Consider the following 26461-nt stretch of genomic DNA (forward strand, 5'->3'; position numbering starts at 1 on the left):
GATGGGGATGGGGCTGGTCAGGATGGCGGGTGGGGATGGTTGCAATTAGCAACAATATGGGAGGGAATGACTCAAGAGGTTTGTGCTGCGCTTAGTATCTCAAGTATTAAGACTTTGGTATCTTAATAATCATGGTGACTCACCTGATGAAGGGGCTGTGCTCTGAAAGCTCGTGATTCCAAATAAACCTGTTGGACTAGTGTTGTGAGACTTCTTATTGTGTCCATTCCAGTCCAATGCCGGCATCTCCTAATCATGGTGCTTACTGAAAAGGAGGGAAGAGGGAATTCAGTAATGTATGTTCAAGTTTCATACGTTTGCCTCAGTAGTCATGTAACATTCAATAAAACTATTTAGGCTGTTATTTAAAAGCAATTTTATAAAATTATTGTTTGGGGCTCCCCCATAGTGATTGTTGTGACTAGGTAGAAACTAACCCATAACTGAAAGTGTTCATTTCCTCCTTTAAAAAAAAGTTTAATGATGTTCCCCTGGATACAACCATCACCTTCTCTTGACTTAAGAGTACCAACAATTGCAGGCTTGTCCAACCTTTTTGCTGAGGGGAATGGGGGAGAAGCACATTTCATATTTGCATATTTTGCCACTTAAGGGACCGATGAGAACATTTTGGAAAGATAAGGTTTTGCCAATCGATAAGTTGAATTTCAAAAGAAGTTGGGGTGTAAAGGGAAGAAACAGCTGTTTAGCAAAACTACAGCAATAAGTTAAAGAGTAAGCAATAAAAACCAACTAGGTGAAAGGGATAGTATATGTTTGTGGGTGCATGTGTATTTGTTGGTCTGTGGTGGTGAGAATGAATGCAAAAACTGAGATTGGACAGAAGGAGATTCGCATTCAGGCCCCTGTCCTGATCCCACGCATGCATGCACACACACACGTACATTCACTCTGTGTCTCGCTCCCCCCACACTTGCTCAGTGTGCCTCCTCCACACGCGCTGAGTGTCTTGCTCCCCCCCACAATGGTTCAGTGTCCCCCTCCTCCACACTTGCTCAGTGTCTTGCTCCCCCCACACTGGCTACTGGCTCAATGTCCCCCCCTGCTTGCTCGGAGTCCCCCCCCCTCCCCTCCGCACTCACTTGGTTCCCACCAACTTGGTGTGTGTCTCCCTCACTCCAAGCTCACTCAGTCTCCCCCACCCCTTAGCCCACATTTGCCCAGTGCCTTGCAGTTCCCCCCTGCCCATTCTTGCTCAGGTGGAGGTTTGTGGCACCAGGGAGGGTGGTTGGCACTGCCAGCCCCCACTGTTTGTCCCTCCAATGTACAGAGAAACTAGCTTGTGAATGGCTGAGCAGGCTCTGAGCACTTCTTGAAAATTTGTCCTGGAAATTTTGTAGTTGAATTGCTACCTGTACTTGGAGGATGTGGGAGGTTACCTAAAAATGCCTCACATGTCACATCTGGCCTTTGGGCCCTGTCTTGGACAAGTCTGCTTTAAGTCTATGAATGTTATTTATAGTATTTGTGGGGATCTGTTAAACAACTTTTCCCTCCTACTAGCTTATGAATGATATCTAGCAATGTTGAGTATCTAGAAATAGAACAAGTTGCGGAAGCTAATATTATGGTTAGGAATTTATCTTATGTGAAATGTTTATTTTGTAGCAGCTTTTCATCATTTTATTATTCCTTTGCTCTGTAAGGTATTTGTTACATTAATTAGTTATTTACTAATTTATCATCAGGTGCTGGATCCTGAGCAGAATCATAGTTTCACTGATCACTACCTAAATGTCCCCTTTGACCTGTCGCAAGTGCTTTTCATCGCCACAGCCAACACTACTGCTACCATTCCCCCAGCCTTACTTGACAGAATGGAGTTGATCCAAGTGCCAGGTAAACAATTCCCAAAGTGTTCCAAGTTTTGAACATGAGTTGAAAACTCTTTAAGAAATAATAACTTTCAAACACCACATACCATAACATTTAACTCTTTGGGAGATTTGTTTATTGGAATAGCAATTTCTATAGAGCAGTGCTGGTGCAAAGAAAAGAATTCGGAATAAGGTTTGCAATACATAAGGGAGCAATACAAATTGGAATTCTAAGGGGTCAATAGCAGGCAATAAGAATTGAAGTTAACCTTTATATTTGGATATATGTTAAATTTCATTCCTACCACCAGAGCTGCTTGCACTATATTAATTGGCCAATTCTTCAAATATTAGGTTATATTCAGGAGGAGAAGATTGAAATTGCTCACAGACACTTGATTCCTAAACAATTAGAGCTGCACGGGCTAACTCCTCAGCAGATTCAAATTCCAAAAGAGGCAACTGAAGGTATCATCTGCAGGTCAGTAATGTTTGAAGTAAAGCACTTTTTTTCTGGAACTTTTAAGAACTTAGTTTGTGACTAAATATTTCTAATTTCTGGATAAAGTTAAGCAATGGGAAGCTATTGCTAGATCAGGTGGGAACTGGATGTTATTTTTCTTTGTCATTAAGTTTCTCTACTGAGCTACATTAAGAAGCTGCAAAGGTAGATTGGATTGTTGCACTGTCAATCATTCTGTTGATTGATAAACATAATCCAAAAGAGTCAAAGCTTTTTTTTAATGTTGTTGATAATTAAAGCATCACATGGTCAAGGATTCTCCCAAAAAAATTCGAAGTGCTGAATTCGCGTAAAACTGGAGTAACTCCTGCTATCTTTTTTTTAAGCAGGATTTTCAAAATGAATCTTCCACACATTGAATACTGCAGAGTGCCCTAGTGAGATTCACGCTGAAAATTAGTGTACGGGGCCCATTCCTGCTAGAGAGGCCGGCAGCAGAGCACTGGAGCAGGCCATTGTGTGTGCACCAATCTGTCAGAATGGAGATCAGTGCATGCGCATTGGGGCCAGCCCCGATGTCCCACTATCCCCGATTTCCCTGACCACCCCTCCCCACTGGCAGTCCCAATCTCCCTTGCCACGATCAGCTCCTTCACCACCACACACCACCCCCCCCCCCTCCACCACTGATTTCAATGCAATGGGATTTCCCCTAATAGGCCCCACCCCCTCTGGTCCTACCCCCTTGGCACTGCCTGATGCCCAGTGGGCAGAGCTAAGGTGCCCCTTGGGCATTGCCACTTTGCTCTTTGGCCAGTGCCAGGCTAGCAGTGCCCAGGGGGCACCCCCCCACCCCCAACCTTACCCCCAACCTCCTGGGAGAGCCTCCATGGCCTCCCTTCACTTCAGTGGGGTAGGGTCGTCGGCTCTCCATTAGCAGGGAGCTGTTATAAACCCTGCTGGAGTCAAACACTTCTAGTGAGGGGGAGAGGGGGGTAGAATGCTAGCAGACCCGCTAATGATATTGAAATGGCGATTATAATATTTAAATCAGCGCAGAGCTGACCTTGCTGGAAATCCTGTCCCGGGGATGCACTGAGGCCGTGGCGCCCAGCAGAGAGATTGCTAAACAGCCGCTGCTGACGTCCCCCGCCCCCTGTGCTGTTACAGCAGTCATGATGTGAAGATGCCGGCACTGGACTGGGGTAAACAATAAGAAGTCTCAACACCAGGTGAAAGTCCAACCAGTTTATTTGATAGTAAACCCACAAGCTTTCGGAAATGCTGTTCCTTCGTCGGGTGTGTGGAAAGTTCTCATCCCTCTTTAACCTGGTGTTGTGAGAGTTCTTACTGCTATCACAGCAGCACAGTGGGCTGGGAGAATCACCCCCATGATGCCACAAAGTAAATCGTATGAACTAAATTGAGAACAGCATATAGAAAATACTTGAAAGTGTTGTACAGAAACAGATTGTCAGGTTAGCAGTTGAGGCAGTTCAGTTTGCAGAAGATCTTAGATCACTTATACAATTACACAGGCAAGTGGCAAAGGAAATGGTTTTGAAACATGCACAGCATTTCATATTGGCTGAAGAAAATGAAAAAAAAAGCAATATAAATAAAATTAGCAGAGGGGGCCTTAGAAAGCACTTTTGAATAATTTGATCATGGAATTCTGTGGCACAGAGATAGGCTACTTGGCCCATCAAATTTATGCTTGGAGTTCTTTGCACGTAAACCACCTAGTCTGGTCCCGCTCTCCTGACTTGTCATATCCTTTATTATTTCACTTCAGGTGGCTAATTTGTAACATGAGATTTAGCAATGGCTCATAAAAGAGAATTCTGTATTCCAACTATATCCAGTGTAAAGACATTTTCTCTCCCCTTTAGTTATTTAATTATCTTAAATGTGTCTCTTGTGATTATTTCACTGTGTATCACTATTTTAATTCTTCACAGCCTTGAAGATTTCATCAGTTTATGCTTTAAAACTTCTTTGCTCAAGTGATAAATCCAAAGCTCTCGAGCGTAAATTCATAATTGAAACAAACCCTTCATCCCTAATAACATCCTAGTGCAACTTTTAAATTATTATTACATCCTTCTTGTGGCGAGATTCCCAAAAATAGACTAAACAAATTTTACTAATTCAACAAAATCTGGCTTTTTGAGTAGAGAACCAAGGATTCTGTTTCCCTTCTCTTACATGCTCTTATACCGTATAACGACCTTCATATTAGTTTTTGGAAGATCTGTGCTTCTATATTGATAATTTTTAATGTTATAACTGTTGTGCAGAATAAATGAAAAGTGGATCAGATATTGGAATGCATGATCAGAGTCTTGGAAAAAAAATTGGTAAAATTTGTACTCGGGCACCAGTCATACCAGACATGTTATGTATAGTGTTGGCCATCATGCTTCAAAATTGACAACTCCTAAAAACTAAAATGTGTTTAGTTCAAGCACAATATCTTTCATTATGATGAAAACACAAATTGCTGGAAGTACTCAGCAGGTCAGCCAACATCTTCAGAGAGAGAACCAGGGTTAGTGTATCAGAGCTGGGAAAAGCAAGGAGTGTAATTGATTTGGAACAAATGAAAGGGGGATGGTGGAGAGGGTGGTTGGAAGAACAAAAGAGAAGGTCTGTTACAGGTTGAAGGCAAGATAGATTAAATGACAAAAAGTTTCATAATGCACGGTCAAAGGGAGTGGTATCTGGGCAAGGAAAGAAACAAAAACAGTGCCTCTAGAGGAGCTTTGAATGGAAGGATCCTAAGTAGCTACTCTCCAAATATGAAGGAAAAGAAATACGACTGAAACAGGAAGAAAATAAACAGATCAGCAAACAAACAAACTCTGGAGCAGAGCTATGATAAAAAACTGTTGAAGTCTGGCATGAACTTGATGGGTTGAATGACACCCCTCTGTGTTGTAATGATGTTTGTACTCAATGTTGAGTCCAGAGGCTGTAAAATGGCCAGTTAAAAGATGTGCTGTTCCTTGAGCATGTGTTGTGCTTTATTAGAGCAATGTAACAGGCCAAGGACAGCAAGTTTAGAGTGGGAGCAAGGGGGAGAATTAAAATGACACTGACTGGAAGTTTGGAGTCATACATTGTGGACTCAATTCAGCTGTACCACAAAGCAGCTCCAAGTCTGCATTTGGTCTCCTAAATGTAGAGGACACTGCATCATGAGCAGTGGATACAGTATACTGAATTGAAAAAAGTACAAATAAATCATCGTTTCACCTGGAAGGAGAGCTTGAGGCCTTGAATGATTCCACATTTTCATTTCCACTTCTTCTGATATTTTGATTGTACCCTGTTCCTTAGTAAAGAGATACAAAAAGTACTCTTAAAATATTCTAACTTTTCCTTGCACCTCTATGCAGATATCATCACCTTTGTCCACAATATGTATATATTATAAAGTTATATATTTATTTGTCACAAGTAGGCTTACATTCACACTGCAATGAAGTTACTGTGAAAATTCCCTGTGAAGATCAATAAACTCTACCCTGACTTTTATCATTGGTCTGAACTCCTCCTTGTTTCTTAAAGTTCTTCTCGTTCTGAGAAAATAAAAAGTTTCTGGAAGCAATTGTGAATGCCATGGTGCAATGTATATTGAAACTTAGCGCCAAGATGTGATGGTGTGCAGATTTGGCCCCAATCCCCTGAGTCTGCATTCTTTGCCATATTGTGGAAATCAGGTACTTGCCAATGGAAAGCAAAGCAGGAAGAGGAACCATGCCCTGGACATAGTTCTAATCTCCTAACTGCCAGTAAGGCAAAGTTTAAGGAGCAGGCCACTTGCCTATTTGGCTGCAAGGGCTTTTATGTGACCCAAATAGATTAGGGAAGGAATTATAGAGTAAGTATCATTTTAATTTTTTTTCTATATTCTCATGGTGTGCTGTTAAAGCCAGCCTTAACTCATTACTAGGCCGAGTCATTTGCATGCACTTCAGAGGCAAGTTAAGGGTCAACGATGTTAACAGGGGTCTTGAATCACAAGTTCCTTCCCTAAAGTGAACTGGTTGTATTTTTATGACAATTTGATAAGTTGTAAATTCAGTTTTGTGCTACTAACAACTTTTTCATTATTCCTTTATTTTGTGAATTGAATTTAAATTCTCGAACTGCCATTTTGGAATTTGAACACTCATTCTCAGGATTATTAGTTCACATCTCAAACAACCATGCTCAAATCAAAATGGTAGCAAGTCACGTATCATTTGTAGGTCAAATGGGTTTATTGGGGACACTGGCTTGGCAGGATGAGAATGGGAAATGGAGGATAGCAGTGGAACAGGAGACAATGGGGGCAGTGGATAGGAGAAGGAGAGAATGTGAGCGAAGTTTTGAAGAAGAGGTACAAATAGATTGATGTCGGCAGAAACCCTGTTCATTGAGCTAGGTGTTCCACGTGCTTTTAATTTGATTCTTAGGGAAAACTGTTTAATGTTAATGCTGCTCAGCTGAGAAAGAAGTCTTTGATACATAAATTTCTCTTTGAACTGGTGGAATGGTAGGGTTTCCCGTACTTAGAAAGAACTTATTCAGCAAAGGGCAAGTTGCTCACAGATAGATAAGTTGCTCAAAGGTGGTCAAGCTTCAAAACTTGCTCAGTGGAGCATAGTGGGGCTTCATGATGAAAACGTTGCTCATTGAAGGGCAGATTCAAGGTTAAGACTTTGATAATAATGAATCTACTAAGAAGCACAAGAATGAAACAGCAAAAATGTGTCCTTTAAAATGGTACCAATGAAATTATGCTAGTGCAACTACAGTATTATTTTCTGTGATGTGGAAAAGGATATGAGCAGTGAAATTTTGGATGAGCAAGACATGACAACCCATTACTTATAGGTAGATATTCCATTTTTTTATGACGTGTTTCCTGTGCAAAAGCAGGAGGAAAATATAGATCCCTGCCCTAACTATTGACTTATTCTGCGAAAGGTGGTGCCAGCTTATGTGGGAATTCTGTTCCTTGGTTGCTGCTTTCTTAGGGAGCAAGGCAGTCAGCGTTGAATTGCATCTTTGAAATAGGGTATACCTTGCAGTAAGCTGCCTTACAGGCATTTTGGCGTCCCACTGTAAAAGACCTGTCTCCTTGACCAATTGAGATCAAGGAGTTTATTAACTCTGCTCAGTGCCCTCATGAATAAATAGAGACATCTGGCATTTATAGTGTGTAATCTGCTGAAAGCAGCTGTTCATCCCACATTTCAAATGTGCATTATCCATCTCTGCCAGTACATCCTGGCAAGGGAATGTCCGATTGAGCTGCTGTTGTTGAAAAACCATTTTATAATTACTTACAAACATGTCTGTTCTTTTAAAGAACTTGCTGGATTTGTTACTTTGTCTATCCTGGTCATGTCATTGGTGGCTCTCCTTGGCCTTTGATTGTGCCATGTGCTCAGGTCCCTGCTGTGCTGTTACATTTGCCTTATATGGAAATTAGATTTCTGATACATTATGGAATTTGGCGTGTAAAATGGTTTAGGTTATGATGTAATTTTCAATTTATGCTATTCCAGGAAATTTCTGTTCAATTTCACATGGGTCTCAATAAACATTACTTTGTGCTTTAAAAAAAATCAAACTTTGGGAACATGGGCCTTATAAAAGACAATACAGGTAAATCCCATTTTTACATAGTACCATTTTGCTAGAAATACTGGCTTTACACAATGAAAAAGATTGGATTGTAAGCTGACAGTTACCCACATTGTGGTACTGGCTGCTCCCCTCGAACACATGAAATCACTTGAACACACACCGTTGTGTTCAATAACCGACAGATTTATTTCCTGTGACCTCCAATGCTATTAGTATCTTTGTGTATTTTACTATTATTCTAAGGGTGAAGTACACGATATTGGTTTGAAGGAAAATTCTTTTCAATGCAATCAACCCGACCCCGGCCCATTTCGTAAAAACAGAGATTTATCTGTAGTTGCTGCAAAAATGCATGTTGGACGGTATTACTCATTTCTAACCCAATGCAGGCTAAACACCAGTCTTCTGCCTGTCCATGCACTTTAGCTGAATTCCTTCTCCATTGAGGGGAAGGAACTAAATTTTTGGAAGTATGGGAAATGGAAGATTTTCCGATGCAGTGAACAGGACCTTATTTTCCAAAGGCCATTGTAAAAATTTCTTGGTGTTTAAACAAAATTACAATGATCGACTCTCATCTTTAGGCAGCTGTCAATGTAGGCCTAATCATTCTGATTTTTGCTTTGGTGCTGATAAATTCACTTTGCAAAGAGGAAATGGGCTGATTATAGGTTGGTTTCGTAAGGAGCAAAGATCAGCTGACAGTTATATGACATTAGGATTGGTCCCACTTACGTTAATAAGTAATGTAATATTATGCCTAGTGTCTCCTGTTCTTGATTTATAATGGATGTTTTTGTGTACCCTATTTCAAAGCAAGTTGTAAAAAGCTTTGAATGTATTCCAGATATACCAGGGAGGCAGGTGTTCGCTCTCTTGAGCGAAAGATTGGAGCTATCTGTCGCGCTGTGGCTGTAAAAGTGGCAGAAGGTCAACGCAAGATTACAAATTCCAGCAGCACACACATGACTGCGAAAGAAGGTGAGCTCAGTACATTAACGTTGAGTGAATGTCAGGAAAATATCTTTCGATCATATAAAAATATTCTGTGGTGCTCTGATATACGGAGACCACTAAACAGGCTAATTGCCAAAGTGCAGAGTCATGGAACATTTGGATTATTGTGTGACTAAAAACCAGACCGTAAATGTAAATGCATGTGAAGAAGTGTCATTGTGGTCAGTGTTGGGGCCTGCTGGCTGTAAATTATTAGTGTTATAAATGCCTTTAGAGGCGGGTGCATTGTTCCTATGTTGCAAGATGGCAGACCATGGCTAATTAATTGATGCTAACCAATAAGCATTCACTTGAAGTGATATGACAAGTTAGAGCAGTGAGATGGGAGGTGCAAAGTGAACCTCAGCATTAGTATAGAATTATGAGATTAGGTGGGCAGAAAAAGAATATTGGAGTGATCTCACTGGCTCATCATGCTGGTTATTGAGTGTGGTAAACTGGTAAGATTGGGAGAAAGGCACGGGCCCAGTTTTTTGCCTGATTTCTCGCCTCTTGCAAACTTATCGGCACTTTGTATTTAAATATATTTAGCAAGCCCGGGATGCTATCCTGCAGGCTCGCTCTTGCCAGTGTATGGTCCCCAGCAGCTGGGAGCAGCCATGATGGCCTCGCCAGTGGGACCAGAGGCCACTGAGGTCCCCTGCATGGTCAGCTTGTACTGCGAGCTTAGCACTGTCAGTCTAGCACCCTGGCAGTGCCCACCAGGCAGGAGGGGGCTGGGCTATGATGTGGAGACTGCTCACTCTGCAAACATGAATTGGCCGGGGTAGGGGGTGGGTGGGTGGGTGCAATCAACTGGGCGGTCAGGGGGGCGATTATCAGGGTGGTGACTGACCTGGGAGGCCAGTGATCGGAGGGACTGGAAGTTGGGGTGGGTGTTCATATCCAGAGGGCTGCAGGTAGTGACTGATCTGCCTTCTGAGAGATGAAGGCGCTTGCGTAATAGCGCCCCTTGCAACCAGTAGCCGGCTTCACAGCGAGAATAGACTCCATCCACTTCCCCTACTGGTATGAATCACACTACGCCTCCTTTTTTGCACTGTGGCTTAAGATACTGTCTGGGGACACGCCCAAAAATGACGATTTCTGTTTTCATGCATGATTGGCACTTGGCGATTTTACCAAAACAAATCCTGTGTGTTACTTACTAAATAGCAATATGTTGAAAAAATGAGATCTGGGAGGTTTTCATGGATAACATTTGTAGTTATAGAGTCATAGATTCATAAAGCTTTACAGCATGGAAACAGGCCCTTTGACTCAACTTGTCCATGCCGCCCTTTTTTTAAACCCCTAAGCTAGTCCCAATTGCCTGCATTTGGCCCATATCCCTTGATACCCATCTTACCCATGTAACTATCTCAACACTTAAAAGACAAAATTTGTACTCGCCTATACTACTACCTTTGGCAGCTTGTTCCAGACACTCACCATCCTCTATGAAAAAATTGCCCCTCTGAACCCTTTTGTATCTCTCCCCTCTCACCTTAAACCTATGCCTTCTAGTTTTAGACTCCCCTACCTTTGGGAAAGGATATTGAGTATTTACCTGATCTACGCCCCTCATTATTTTAAAGACCTCCGTAAAATTGCCCCCTTAGCTTCCTATGCTCCAGAGAAAAAAGTCCAGTCTATTCAGCCTCTCATTATAGCTCAAACCATCAAGTCCCAGTAGCATCCTAGTAAATCTTTATTGCATACTTTCTAGTTTAATAATATCCTTTCTATAATAGTATGACCGAAACTGTACACAGTGTTGCACGTGTGGCCTTACCAATGTCTTGTGCAACTTCAACAAGACGTCCCAACTCCTGTATTCAAGTTCTGACCAATGAAACCAGGTATGCTGAATGCCTTCTTCACCACTTTGTCCATCTGTGACGCCATTTTCAAGGAGCTATGAACATGTACCTTTAAATCTTTTTGTTCTGTGACTTCTGCCCTGGTTCAGTCTACCAAAATGCATCACCTCGCATTTATCTAAATTAAACGCCATCCGCCATTCATCAGCTTACTGGTCCAATTGGTCAAAATCCCATTGCAATCTGAGGTAACCTTCTTCACTGTCCACTATGCCACCAAGTTTGGTGTCATCTGCAAACTTACTACCATGCCTCCTATATTCTCACCCAAATCATTAATATAAATAGTAGTTCACTGTCTTTGGTAGTGACAAAAGCAAATGAAATGTTAGGACACATAACTACTAAATATATGTTGTCTCTTATTCCAAGTCAAGATTATTTTAAGAAAACCATCAGGTGTATCCTACTGCAATCAGAATGTAGGAAGAAAAAAATGAATATGAGATGGTTCTAGGGACAACGTGTTTAATGCAAATTGACATAATATAGTATATTATGAAATTATTTTACAGAATCAGGTGAATAATAGTGAATGTTGACTATTTCCTATGATTGTAACAATAATTTAAAATTGAAAGAATTTAATGGTTGTTACTAGGATTTGTACAGAGAAAATTCATGATGAGCAGCCTGAATGTACTGCCTAATGATTTTAATTCCCACATCATGGTAAAAGCTCTCTGAAATACTTGTAACAAGGCTGATCCCGTAAATTCAACTGGTGTTAGCGTTTATTCACACAGAGAGCTACATGGATCTGGTCTCAACAGATCCATAAATGGACCTGAAAATTGTATCTTGCTACTTCTGATCATGATTTTAACCAAATGTTAAAATGGTAATAAGTATGACTAAAATTGAATGATAATTATAATTTTATGTTGGTGTTAAATGTTTATGCTGATCTGTGCAAAACTATTTCTTTCCAAATGTAATATTATCACAATGAAACTTAGGGAAATAATTAATAAAATATCACCATGTTTGACATAGTGGGTGATTAAACTCTCAGATCTGGTGGGCAGTAGTTTGCTGTATGTTTCTAGTGCACTTGTCATGCTATACGTGGCCTGTGTCTGTAGTTATGTGGTCTATCCTGAGTTTTTTGCACTGTTGAAGCTCACACACAGTTCACCTGCTGAGTTGCCAGTGGCCTGAAGTGAATCTGTCAATGTGAGAATTGGTTGCAAAACACCTTACTTTCCTGAAGTTTGACACATTTTGGTGGAAGTGATGAGTTCATAAAATAAATGTTAAAAGCTAAAATTTCTACAGAAGGAACCAACTTCAAAGCAGATTTTCTTTTGCATTGTGTTTACACACACGTGCACTTGTTTCAGATTGCAAATTGGTACATGTTGAGAAGCCTCGCTCCCCTAAATCACACTAGCTTCTTATGGCCTTTGGCAAGGGCACTGTACTTGTCCTTCCTGAACTGAGGGACAGGATCAAGGGGAGGTAATTAACTTCTTGTGCTGTACAGAAAACTCGAGACTGAAATCACCCATGTATTTGTGACTCTTGGATGAATTGGTCTTCATCTTCCTCCTCTTCACCACCATCTTCCTCCTCTTCCTGTGATGCCCGTGGCTATGTTGGAGCTACAGGAACTGAATGGATGAATGTTGCTATTATCATGCATGTACTGTGTGGGTGTGAGCTTTACAACTTTTGCTGTGGGTGTCAAAAATTGTAACCATTTTTTACTAGATTGCTCGAGTGATGAGGAAGTAGTTGGTAGGTTGCATCTGTGTGCTGCTTCATTAAGACAGTTTAGCTGCTCAGTCAGTAATAGATATCCCTTTGGTGACCAGTTTAGCAGGCATTGTACCAATTTCTAATATAAGAATATAGAGTGAGTGGGGCTAAAGTAAGCAATTGAGGAAAGTAAGCAAGTGTCACAAAAATGCTAATCAGTGCAGTGAAATGCTTAGAGTGGAGTGGAAGGATCAAGCACTCCTGTTCTCTTAATAAAAGCAAATTACTGCAGATGCTAAAACCAAAAGAGAAAATTCTAGAAAATCCCACTTCCTAGGCCTTTTAGCTTTGACAAAGGGACATCTGGACTCAACATCAGTTCTTTTCTCTCCTTATGGATGCTGCCACTCCTGTTCTCTTACCTGATTGTCCTTCAGCTTGCTGCTGATAAGTAATGGTGGAACTGTCTTTTCCTATAATTTTAAAATGGTTACACTGCATGTACCAGTTTTACAACAGCAAGTGTGCAAATGAACAGAGGCAGGAAATTCAAGTATATTTTCCTGGAGATGCCGTCAGCATTTTTGAAGGATATAGCACTAGTGTAAGTTATTCCTAAATTATTCTATGCCTAAAAAAACAAGCTAATTCTGCTGAGAGTTGGGAAGACATTAATGGATAATATTTATTGTAAGCTTATGCATTAAAAGCCAAAACTTTGTACTTTAGTGTGTAATGAAGCAGTCATAGAGTCATAATGGCACAGAAGGAGACCATGCGGTTGATCAAGTCCATGTTGATTCTCTGTAGAACAACTCAATTAATCCCATTCAGCCATTTTTTTACTCTGTAGCTCTGTTCATTTTATTTTCATTAATGCCTATCCAATTTCTTTTGCAATCATTGATCATCTCCGCCTTCTCCATCCTCATTCAGGTTATTACCATTTTGTTTCAAACGTTCCTCTCTCATCTCCTGTATCTCTTGCCCAAAACATTAAACCTGTGTCATTGAGTCTTTGTAGCTTCAGCTAGTGAGAACAATTTTTATGGTCCAGCTTATTAGAAGTTGTTATCATCTTGTACACTTCATCAAATCTTCCTTTAATCTCCTTTGTTCCAAGGAGTACAATCCTAGCATCTTCGATCTAATCTAGCAAAATAGAGTTCTGTCTGAAACCGTTCTTTTAAATCTCCTTTGAACCCTCTTGAGGATCCTCACATGCTTCCAAAAGTGTGGTGAGTAGATCTGGACACAACACTTCAGTTGAAGTCTAATCAGGGTTTAATACGTTTTAGCATAACTTCCCTACTTGTACATTCAATTTCTCTATTTATGGTGCCCAAGATCCAAAAGTTTTGCCATCTACTTTCTCAATATATCCTGCAACCTTCAAAGATCTATTGACATGAGCCCCCAGATTCCTCTGACCCTGCATGTATATTTCCCTTCCCTCTCTTTTCTGCCTTCTCACCTCACACTTCGCTGTATCAAATTCCACCTGCTGTTTGCCTGCCCATTCTAATAGCTATCCATGTCCTGCTGCAGTTAATTTTGTCATCCCGCTGTCTGCCACACCTTCAAGTTTGGTATCCTGTCAAATTTGACATGTTACCCTGTATTTCAATATCCAAATCATTTATGTCCAAAGCAAGCAGTCATTCTGGCACTGAACCTTGGAGAACATACTGTCTACCACCCTCCAGTCTAAACAAAGGCTATTAACTGTCACTTATTGTTTTCAGCCGTTAAGCCATTTTTTTAGCCAAGTTGATCAAACTCTCCTATTTCATGAGCCTCAATTTTTTTTCTTTTATGTGGTCCTTTATCAAGTATTTTCTTAAAATCCACACAGGCTGCAATCATTTCATTTCCATCAACTTTTTTCTGTTACTTCATCAATGTCCTTGTGTTACTTTTTTAGATAAATAATGTCAGCTTTATTGGCATCATCCCTAACCTTTTTTTATTATTTATATGCTTCCAGAATACATTTTTTTTAATATTCCTTGACAATGCCTTTTTGTAGTTTCTCTGCCCTTCTAATTGTTTTGTTGACTTCTTTTCAAATCTTTTCATATTTTGTCAACCACTCCTTTGTGACCCATGTACTTAGATTACAGCAGTACAACTTCAAGGAGAAAGACAGACATCCTTTTCATTTATCATCATGCCAGACTGTAATGAGAAAAACAGATTGTTAAGCCATCCTGATGAAAAAAAGAGTCAATCAAAAATTTGACTTTTAAGTTACAAATTTTCCTTCCTTTCTTTATTCATCCATGATGTGTCACTACTGGCTAGTTATTCTTCCACTTTCTTGCAATATATTTCTCTTGGATCCTATTAATCATTGCCATTCTGAGGAAGTTATGGCCCAATTAGCAGCGCTGACTTACTTTTGCGAAGTACCTGTCTTGCTCAACCTTCCTGACTTGCACCTGGTGAGATACAAACGTGGGCTGCAGTGATGAAGTATAAAAAAAGTGCTATGAAGGCGGATACACCCCTTTTTAGTGCTAGAAAGCAGCTGAGTTTAAATGCCCCATTGAAATAACAGGCCAGAGAGAAAGCAAGTGTCTAAGGTAAGTGAATGGGATGTGGGGGGCAGTGGTTCCATGTGGGACTTGGTTTGTCTTTTTAAAATGGTTGCACTGAAATAAGAAATGCTTTTACTTTTTGAGTGGCACAGTAGTTAGCACTGCTGCGTCACAGGAGCAGGGATCTGCATTCACCACACTCCGGCATCTGTTCGGGTACATTGAGGGAAAATTTAACATGGTCAATGTGTTTAACCTAAAAGAGTTTCCACATACTAAATAAGAAAGGAATCTTATGCTCGTTGGTTTTAATTCCTTGAGATTAGTTTCAAAATTGTTAACTATGCCTTATGTACAGTCGGAGAGGGTATTGTACCTGAAAGTTCCATATCATAAACTAATCAGTTAATCTGCCTAAGTATGAAAGAATCTCAGTACGGTAATGCAAGTTGCTGTGGTATTAATATTCCTTAATTGTGGGGTTTAGCATATTAGGGACTGATTTGGTACAAGGTAAAGCTGAGAATTAGATAGTATTTTTCACACCCATGACCATTGCCATCTAGAAGGCCAAGGGCAGTAGATTTATGGGAACACTACTACGTGAAAGTTCCCCTCCAAGCCACTCGCCATCCTGATTTGGAAGTATATTACCGTTCATTCATTGCTGCATCAAAATCCTGGAGCTTCCTGTCTAACGGCACTTAGACCACATGGCGTGCAGTGGTTCAAGAAGGCAGCTCAACATTGCCTTCTCAAGATCAATTAGGATTAGGCAATAGATGTTGGCTTATCCAGCAAAGCCCACATCCCATGAATGAATCAAATAAAATTAGAACTAACCCAGTTGTGCTCAAACTTAGGTAAAATATACTTGAGTACATTATATAGTCATGATAAAGCAATTTGTACCTCCCCATTTTCATTTTCTGTTGTGATTCTGTCAACCAGCACCATCACTAACACAGAACAGAGAATTTGGCAGCTGAAATTCATAGAACGATTGAAAGTTAAGCTCAGTTGGTAGCACTCTCACACCTCTGATTCCAAGTACTGTGAGCTGAAACTGGTTGACGTTTCAGTGCAGCGCCTAGGGAGTGCTGTTATTGGAAATGCTGTTTCGCGGTCAGGACTTGAAGCTGAGGCTACAACTGCTTTCTACAGTATTTTCAATGAATATGAATATGCCCTAATTATTTACTCATAAGGAACTAGAAAAACAATTGTGTAAACCATGGAAACATCGAGACTTTCAAGATTCCTTTCTATGACTGTGTAACTATATTTTCACAAACCACAAAAGCCCAAACAATACTTGAAAAATTGTATCATGGCACTACCTAGGAAACGAAAACTTAAGCTTTGCAATTTACTGCAAAGAAACATCACTTGCGTAAAAAGCTACAAAAATTTACAACAGGCTACTGTTTAATAGAGAATCTCTACAGATGGATTCAGAATGGCTTTAAGAAAAGAAGTTCAACAATTGTCTATGTGTTAGCCACAGCCAAAGACTGCTCTCGAGTGATGACATGGATCCTTTTCAGATTAAAGAAGGATTTCTTCTAGGAGATTCAGAGGCATACTTTACAGTTATCATTGTGCCAGATGATAATGAGAAAAACAGCAGACCCTAAGAAAAGCAGATATGATTTTATCATCTCGTTGAAAGAGTAAAATAAAAAATACAGACTTTGATTTTACAGATGACTTGGTTCCCTGTAGTGACACGGTGCATAAAGGTATAAATTATTAAACAAGGTGGAGAAAGAAGGAGCATAAATTAATAGAGAGAAAACCGAATGTGTGGTACTATGCATCAACGAAGAAGAGAATTAAGATGCATTGAAAATCAAATATTGGAAGTCGACAATTTTAATTACTTGGTATCATTGATTAGAACAATAGAAATAAGGATAATTCAATCTTTGCCAACTTGCAATCGAATGAATAGATTTTAGAAGTACAAAAGGCTGGGAAGAAAAAATTATATTAAGATATTCAGAAACGCAGTGGAATCAGTGCTTGTCCGTTTACCCCAAAACTGGAAAAGATCCAAGATGACAGTTATATGAGATTATTGAGAAAGCGTCAGATGTCATTGGAAAGACCATGGATGAAATTTAATGGTGGTAACTTGGGTCCTGTCAATCAGATGGAGAACTAGCAGGAGCCTCGCATCACCTTTCCACAGAAGGATCAATGCTATTCTGAGATGATCAGGTACTTACCTGGAAAATGTTGGGCCTCTGACTGATGGGTGTATCTCCTGTCCCTGAGCGGTGCTAGCCGTTGAATGGCCAGCAGCTCCCCATTTGCGGAGTGCCACTTATTGCCCAGGGGATCAATAATGGATCCACCAGAGACCAGTTAAGTAGGGCAGGATGGGGTTTTCAGGGAGCGTGGCGCTGGCTGGCTTAGAAGAGAGGGCGTTTGAGAACAAGGGCTAGCATGTGGCTTTCTGAGGATCCCCCCCCCCCACACCATTTGTTGGCTCCACTCTTTAGGAGGGGGCCTTACATCTGAGTGGTTAATGCTCATTAAAAGCAGCACATGGAGCTAAAGGGGACATTGGCAAGAAGTGGTGAGAATCATTTAAAATGGAATCTGATTTTTTAAATTTATTATTGTCACGTGTAATAACATACAATGAAAAATATTGTTTCTTGAGTGCTATACAGACAAAGCATACCGTTCATAGAGAAGGAAACGAGAGAGTGCAGAATGTAGTAATACAGTCATAGATAGGGTGTAGAGAAAGATTAACTTTAGGTAAGTCCATTCAAAAATCTGAGAGTGGCAGGGAAGAAGTTTTCTCGAGTCAGACTTTTTTATCTTTTTCCCGATGGAAGAAGGTGGAAGAGAGAATGTTTGCGGTGCGTGGGATGCTTAATTATGCTGGCTGCTCTGCTGAAGCAGCGGAAATTGCAGACAGGGTCATGGATGGGAAGTGGTTTGTGTGATGGATTGGACTACATTCACAATCTTTTGTAGTTCCTTGTGGTCTTGGGCAGAGCAGGAGCCATACCAAGCTGTGGCACAACCAGAAAGAATGCTTTCGATGGTGCATCTGTAAAAGTTGGTGAGAGCCGTAGTTGACATGCCAATGTTCCATAGTCTTCTGAGAACGTAGAGGCATTGGTAGGCTTTTTTAACTATAGTGTCAGCATAGGAGAAGCAGAACAGGTAGTTGGTAATCTGGACACCTAAGAACTTGGAAGCTTCATCCCCGTTGATGTAAGCAGGGGCATGTTCTCTTCTATACTTCCTAAAGTTGATGACAATCTCCTTCGTTTTGTTGACATTAAGGGAGAGATTATTGTTGCCGCACCAGTTTACTGGATTCTCTATCTCATTCCTGTACTCTGTCTCATCATTGTTTGAGATCTGACCCACAGCAATGGTGTCATCAGCAAACTTGAAAATTGAATTGGAGGGGAATTTGACCGTACAGTCATGGGAGTATAGTAGGGGGCTGAGAACACAGCCTTGTGGGCCACTGGTGTTGAGGATGATTGTGGAGCAGGTGTTGTTGCCTATCCTTACTGATTGTGGTCTGTGAGTTAGGAAGTTCAGGATCCAGTTGCAGAGGGAGGTGCCAAGACCCAGGCTATGGAGATTGGAGATGAGTTTTCTGGGAATAATGGTGTTGAAGGCTGAGCTGTAGTCAATAAATAGGAATCTGACATAGGTGTCTTTGTTATCTAGGTGTTCCAGGGGTGAGTACAGGGAGATGGCTAAGGACCTGTTGCAACGGTAGGCAAGTTGTAGTGGATCCAGATAGTCCAGGAGGCTGGAATTGATTCGTGCCATGACAAGCCATTCAAAGCACTTTGTAATGATGGATGTCAGAGCCACTGGCCGATAGTCATTAAGATACGCTGCTTGGTTTTTCTTAGCCACTGGGATGATGGTCGTCTTCTTGAAGCAGATAGGGACCTCAGATTATTGTAAAGAGAGGTTGAAGATGTCTGTGAACATCCCCGCCAACTGATCTGCGCAGAATCTGAGTGCTTGTCCAGGTACCCCATCCGGGCTAGTTGCTTTCCGTGTGTCGACGTTCGAGAAAGCTGATCTGAGATCTGCAATGATGACCCCAGATACAGGTTCATCCGGGGCTTCCAGGGTGGAGGGCATGCTCTCGCTGACCTCTTGTTCAGAACAGGTATAAAATGCATTGAGCTCATCAGAGAGGGGTGCGTTGGAGCTGTTAATTTTACATGCCTTCACCTTGTAGTCTGTTACATTTTGTAGACTTTGCCATCATCAGCGGGGGTCAATGTGGCTAGCCTGGGACTCTCTTGGTACTGTCTTTTGGCATCTTTGATCAGTGCTGTGAAACTTTGGCTGAAAATGTAAGAGTCTTCACCAAGGTTTTCAGACGTTGCATTGGAGGTCTTGACGGGAGATGTAGAAAGGATATATCCACAGTGAGGCTGTGGGCCCTCCAGACAGATACTCAGGAGACAGTGGAAACAATTAGCAACAGAGGTCAATGCTGGGTGTTTTGCCGCAGCAACATGAATGCTATGCAGTAAGAACTAAAATGATCTCTGGTTAGTTTTCATACTGAATACGTTCAGCTTCGAATGGCATATCCCACCAACTGTATAACAGTGAACCTTACTTATTGCTCAGTTCACCATTCCTGCATCAGTCAACAATCTAGCAGTCAGGATTGAACCCTAAAATCCATTTGCTTTACTTCATACACATAACACTTCTGCAAGACTTGTAATCACAGGTCACAGCTCTCACTTATTGGGAGCTAATCAACCAATACATTTACATCACTCAAATATATTAGGATACTCAGTGACACACCTCCCTCGTTCTTTGAGGAGAGAGTGGCACATAAAAGCAGACAGCAGCGAAGAATGAGAAGAGGACAAGTATATTTCCATTTTTTTAATCCTCATTGAGAAGATGTTATGGGTTATCATGGGAAAGGACATCACTGAAGCCTTAGCCTCTGATGAGGCTGAAGGGCAGACAGATTTCCAATCGTCCTTCTCTCAACTTGCTTCTTTCTCATCCCACAATCCCTTCTGACTTAGAAGCTGCTGTTTTCTCTCTTCTTCCTTTTCTCTCCCTCATCATAACCCAACACTTGTAATTGCATTGTGGGTCAATCCACAGCATGCGGACTGCAGTTTTCAAGAAACACCTCACCACCATCTTCTAAAGGACAACTAAGAATGGGCAATAAACGCTGGCCAGCCAGCAACATCCATGTCCTATGATTAAGTGTAAAAAAATTCATTTAAGATACTGCAAAGTGCAACAAAGCCTGCACTGACATCCAGCATTGATGGTGCACCATTAGTCATGATTGAAATCAATTTCTTGATCGGAATATTTTCCTTAGACACATACCTTTTAAATTCGTTGCAGATATGCTTGCCTCTTGTCCTCTCTTTGGGTGGTAAAAGAGTGAGGAAGTCCTCCTTTGTTATTGCATCTTTATTTTTGTTTGCCTGGCATTCAGTCAGCTGGTTTGTATCCATCATGTCTACTGATCTGCTTAAACTGCCATGTAAACATTCACAGGCTGATAAGTTTTGGTGTATTTGCTAAGAAACATCCTTGGACAACTATTCCACCCTTCTGGCTACTGTTAAAGCACCAAGTGGCATGATCTTGACGGCTGCCATAATTTCATCTTTATTTTTAAAGTCTTTGATCAAGATGTTGGAAGAACATTGCCACCTTGATAACTTCACCATTGGTGGACAGTTTCTTATGTTTTGCCAGCAAATGGGTAATGCAAAAAGATGCCTTTTTGCTAGCCTTACATTAAGCCACAGGTTTTGAAAAGAGTAACTGATCAGCTTGCAACGTCCCCTTTAATCCTCACCTTTCTATGTCCAAATGGTGCTGTTTAAAGGGAAATATTTTTGAAATTTTGCATGCATTGTCTTGTGATGTCATTCCAAATTACCTTTTACTCAAGGCTACACTCAACTGTTAAATGAGACAAATGGTCTTTCCTTTGACATTCGTAAAAAGATTTTCACTGTTGTGGAAATGGTAGGTTTTTGCCCTGGTCCTTCACTCATTTTGTCTTCACCCAGCTTCGTCCACGTTTTGACACCTCCGATTCTGCAATCAGTGAGCTGATTCGCTTGTCGTTACAAGAAGCCTGAGTTTTGCCCATTTCTGGCACAGTTCAGCAGTCAATGAGCTGATTTGCTTAAGATCACAAAAAGCCAGAGTTCCGTACATTTTTGGCAGTGGTTCGACAGCCAATGAGAATTGATTTTTCAAGACTCCAGGATTGACCTGTGGATCGCGGTTGACAATTTGGAGACCACTGATGCATGTTTTCAGCTATGGAAGGTTAAAATTAGAGCATGTGTTTGAAATGTGGCAGTTTTTTCATTCATGCAGTTGCTTGGCCTATTGAGTCAGGCCCCAAATTCCCTGTACAGAGCACCATGCCACTCTGACAGTCTGATCATCACAATTCATTGTGCAAAGCCCACAAACTTATTTTTTCTCTTTATTCTTTCATGGAATATGAGCATCACTGGCAAGGCTGGCACTTGTTGCCCATCCCTAATTGCCTTTGAATTGAGAAGCTTTTTAGACCATTTCAGAAGAACACTTAAAAGTCAATCACATTGCTGGAGTCACATATAGATAAGACTGGGTAAGGACGCAGACTTCTTGTCCTACAAAAGGACGTTGGTGAAACAGTGAATTTTGATCACAAGTAATAATAGTTCTCATTGTCACCATAACTGAGACTGACTTTCAATTCCAGATTTAATAATTTAAGCACCCTCCACATCCCTGCCCCACCAGCTCTGCTGGCAGTTGTAAGCATAATGAATGGCAAGTGCCATTCATTTGTCAGGGACTGCAAATTTCGGGCCAATATCTTTAAAAAAAGGTTTGTGGCATCAATTGGAAACAGCCTAACTAGAAAGACTACAGATAATGCCATGGTAAGCTATGTTATTCTGAATGACCGCAAGGAAAATAGAATATTGAACTGTGTGTGCATCATGTAAATTCACTTTAACCAGAGTCCTTTCATGATTATATTCAAAGCTCACTGAGGAACCCAGAAATATCTTGTAGGAAATAAATATGGTATCAATTATTCAGCAAGTTTTCTGTCAGTGGCATAGTAAATGGTGTGATAGGAGAACATTATTCTTTCCACATTCACTATCACATACATTTTCTTTGGCGGGTTAAAGCGGCCAGGTATTCTTTAGAAAATAAGGGCCTAAATGGGCGATGGAATCAAAAGGGCGCAGTTTCATAAATCATTAAAAATAGCAATCTCAGTTAACAATGCCATAAAACTTCATACAACACACTGGGTTCATGTAAAAGAAGAGATTTAAAAATCAGAGAAGTTATGTTAAAGGTTTATGTAACTTTAGCTCGACCACCGATATTACAAAAAGGATTTATACGTTCTGAGGAATTATTAGATGGTTCTGACGCAGAAGCAGGTTATTTGGCCCATCATGTCTTTGCTGGTTCTCTGCAGGAATAATTTAATAGATCCTCTCCTCCTAGTATTGCAATTACTTTCAATTCAGTTACTTGTCCAGTTCTGTTTTAAAAGTCACTATTTAACCTACCTCCACCAACCTTTCAGGCACTACCTTCCAGATCATTGCAAGTTGCTGCTTGGGAAAATTCTTCCTCATTTTGCCTTTGGTTCTTGGTGCATTAAAGCTTGACAAACTTGAGAGGATATTAGTATGAGGCGAAATAGAATGTCCTGTCATTTTCACAGAGATTTCCCTGTGTGACTGAGTTTATCAGCTTGCAACTTATGTGATTTTTAAAGTTTTGTGATTATTAACCTTTCACGGAGCAATCAGCAATGAAGAATATGGACTTCTTCCATTCTGGAGATTTTTAATTTGTAATTATTTACATGGAGGGTGTTTTATATTCATAAGATTTCGTGCCCCCCCCCCACCCTTTACATTGAATTTTACAGGTGAAAGTGATCCTCTCCAGAGTTTTTCCACGTTTTTGTGATTCCATGAAGTTGTTCACATTTAAATTAATCAAAAGGATTTTGTGATTATAGCCAGTGCAATTCTTAAACTAACATATTTCCATTGATATTGTGTTAGGACTACCACTGTTCTGTACATAGTCCCTCTTCCTACTGGTGCCAAAGTTTATATTTGAAAACATGAGTCATTTTCAAAGGTGTTCTCTATGCTTAGATTAGTAGTGTGCAATTACTTTGACAGCTGCAATATGTACTTTTTAAACATAGGGCGCAATTCTCCCTGTGTTGCAGGGCAGGAATCTATCTGTCCCAGTAGAGTAGTGAACAGCGCATTGGGAACAGTGCAACACTGGCAGAAAGGCTATGTTGCACTTACCTTGCAGTCACTTGTGAGTTAAGGACCAACTTGTGCGTGCCGCTCTTTATCGATCAGGTTTTAGACTGATGTCATTTCAAACTGGCATGACACAAAATTGGAAGACGTGATGAGGCATCACTGTCAGGCTTGAGGCACGCTGGAGCAGGAGAGTCTAGCTGCAGCCAAAAGGTTGGAAACCCACCGGCATATACTCACGTTTCAATTCTCCCAATGATAAGTTAATGCGGGCCTGTATTGCTGCTGATTGGTGGCATTAATGACATTAAAATAGCTGACTCCTGGTGTCCCATCAGATCTTCCAATCTTGAGTTTCACCGTCTTGAAATTATGTCACTCTATAACCAGATTAAGAAAGAGTGATGTGCGTGAGGCACTCCTCAGTTCATAGGGGATTTTGAGATGAGTGTAACAATATCTTTCTGCACTGCTCCTGAGGTGCTGTATACCAATCTTATAAGAACATAAGAAATAGGAGCAGGAGTAGGCCATCTAGCCCCTTGAGCCTGCCCCGCCATTCAATAAGATCATGGCTGATCTGAAGTGGCTCAGTTCCACTTTCCCGCTTTCTCCCCATAACCCTTAATCCCCTTGCCTACCAAAAACCTATCTACCCATGTCTTCAATATATTTAGCGAGGTAGCCTCCACCACTTCAACGGGCAGAGAATTCCAGAGATTCACCACCCTTTGAGTGAAGAAGTTCCTCCTCAACTCCGTTCTAAACTGCCCCACCCTTATCTTGAGGCTGTGCCCCCTAGTCCTGCTGTCCTTTCTGAGTGGGAAGAACCTCTCAACCTCTACCCTATCCATCCCCTTCATCATCTTATACGTCTCCATAAGATCCCCACTCATCCTTCTAAACTCCAACGAGTACAAGCCCAGTCTATTCAGCCTCTCTTCATAGTTCAACCCCCTCAACTCTGGTATCAGCCTAGTGAACCTCCTCTGCACTCCCTCCAAGGCCAAAATATCCTTGCGCAAGTGCAGCGACCAAAACTGCACACAGTACTCCAGCTGCGGCCTCACCAGTGCCCTGTACGGTTGCGGCAAGACCTCCCTACTTTTATATTCAATCCCCCTCGCTATGAAGGCCAGCATCCCATTTGCCTTCCTGATCACCTGCTGCACCTGTAGGCTGGGTTTTTGCAACTCATGCACAAGGACCCCCAGGTCCCTCTGCACTGTAGCATGCTGCAGCTTTTCGCCCTTTAAATAGTAGTAACTCCGACTATTATTCCTGCCAAAGTGGATAACCTCACACTTGCCAACATTGTATTCCATCTGCCAAGTTCTCGCCCGCTCGCTTAGCCTATCTAGATCCCTCTGCAGACTTTCTACACCCTCCGCACAATTTGCTTTTCCACTTATCTTTGTGTCATCAGCAAATTTCAACACCCTACACTCAGCTCCCTCCTCCAGATCATCTGTATAAATGGTAAATAGCTGAGGCCCCAGCACTGATTCCTGGGGCACTCCATTAGTCACCAACCACCAATCCGAATAGCACCCATTGACACCTACTCTCTGCCTCCTATTTGACAGCCAATCCTCTATCCACGCTAACACCTTACCCCCAACTCCATGCCCCCTAACCTTCTGTAACAGCCTTTTGTGCGGCACCTTATCAAACGCCTTCTGAAAACGCCTTATGGGGCAGACTGATTCCTGCCCTCCAATTCCATGCCAAACTACTCTTCATGGACAGCATTTTGTTGCTGGACCCGTGGACCCTCCAGTGTCACTGAGTGAGATCATTGCAGAGCCTGGAATTGGAGAGTACAAGAGTCTTCTTTCCCCTGATACCATACACACCAGTGTTGATCTGGTGTGTTGGGAGGTTGGAGGAGTGCTGATGAAAACAAAGGGGTCAGTACAGAGGGGCAGATGTGCAAGGAGTGGGGGCAAAAGAGCAAGGCCAAGGGGCAAGGAAGATAAACAATGGAATGCAGAATGAAGATCCAGGGAAGGAAGCTGGACCCCGACAAGGCTTCATGAAAAGCTCACAAACAAGTGTCAAAGGGATACCACATCATTTACTGGAAAGGGATACACAAAGACTCCAGTTGCAGTGTTTAGAAGCCCAAATGAGGCATGGGCATCTTACAGGTGATGTGTTTGAGGGGGTTGGTGGTTGAATCAAAGAATAAACTTCCTCTTGAAGCTGCTAGCTGACATCCTATGTGGTCTGTTGAAGACAGGTGGATTGGAGAGAGTGATTTGAGTGTGTTGGAGTGGTGTTTAAATATGGGCTAGTACATTTGAACCCCGCAACTGCTGGTGAGCAAACGAATCAGCTGCAGCCCGCTAGGTGGTTCAGAGGAGAACTTGCCAGTGCATAATTAATGAGTTTCTATCCCAGAATTTGCCACGGGATCCCACCATTACGGCCAGCAGGAAAGCTGCTGCTGGAGCTGCCTGCCATTGCATTTAGTCTTAAAAACAAGAGAATTCTGTCTATAGTGTCTGCAGCACAGCAGTAGAGCATTTGACCTAATGATTCCAATTCCTTTCTCTGTTATCTAATTTCCCCTAATTTCTATCAAGATATCCTCTCATTTTTCTAGAAAGATGGGACCCAGATATTATGCATATAACCTTTTGGTATAATTACTTAGATGCATTTCTGTTTCTTGAAAAATATTTTGCAATATGAGTAAAGAATGCTGTATTAGATAGAGCCATAGGGTCATGGATGTTTACAGCATGGACATAGGCTCTTTGGCCTAACTTGTCCATGCTGCCCAGTTTCTACCATTAAGATGGTCCCAATTGCCCGTGTTTGGCCCATATCCCTGTATACCAATCTTATCCATGTAACTGTCTAAATGCTTTTTTAAAAGACAAAATTGTACCTACTTCTACTACTAGTTCTGGCAGCTCATTCCAGACACTCATCACTCTCTGTGGAAAAAATTGCCCCATTGGACCTTTTTATATTTCACCCTTCTCATCTTAAACCAATGCCCTCTAGTCTTAGACTCCCCTACTTTTGGGAAAAGATGTTCACTATCTACCCTTATCTATGCCCC

The 26461-nt window shown here is 41.3% G+C and overlaps 1 protein-coding gene across 1 annotated transcript in view; it reads left to right on the forward strand.

The window, feature by feature from the left end:
• Positions 1-26461, forward strand: part of lonp2 (lon peptidase 2, peroxisomal) — a 99173-nt gene that overhangs the window by 41312 nt on the left and 31400 nt on the right. Inside the window, exons 9-11 of the mRNA XM_080186957.1 lie at positions 1710-1860; positions 2193-2319; positions 8792-8925. Coding sequence (XP_080043083.1) covers positions 1710-1860; positions 2193-2319; positions 8792-8925 — 412 coding nt within the window. The remainder of the gene's footprint in view (positions 1-1709; positions 1861-2192; positions 2320-8791; positions 8926-26461) is intronic.

Source organism: Carcharhinus amblyrhynchos, chromosome 4, assembly GCF_965287045.1.
Source record: "Carcharhinus amblyrhynchos chromosome 4, sCarAmb.v2.hapA, whole genome shotgun sequence".
In the NCBI taxonomy this organism is placed as follows: Eukaryota; Metazoa; Chordata; class Chondrichthyes; order Carcharhiniformes; family Carcharhinidae; genus Carcharhinus; species Carcharhinus amblyrhynchos.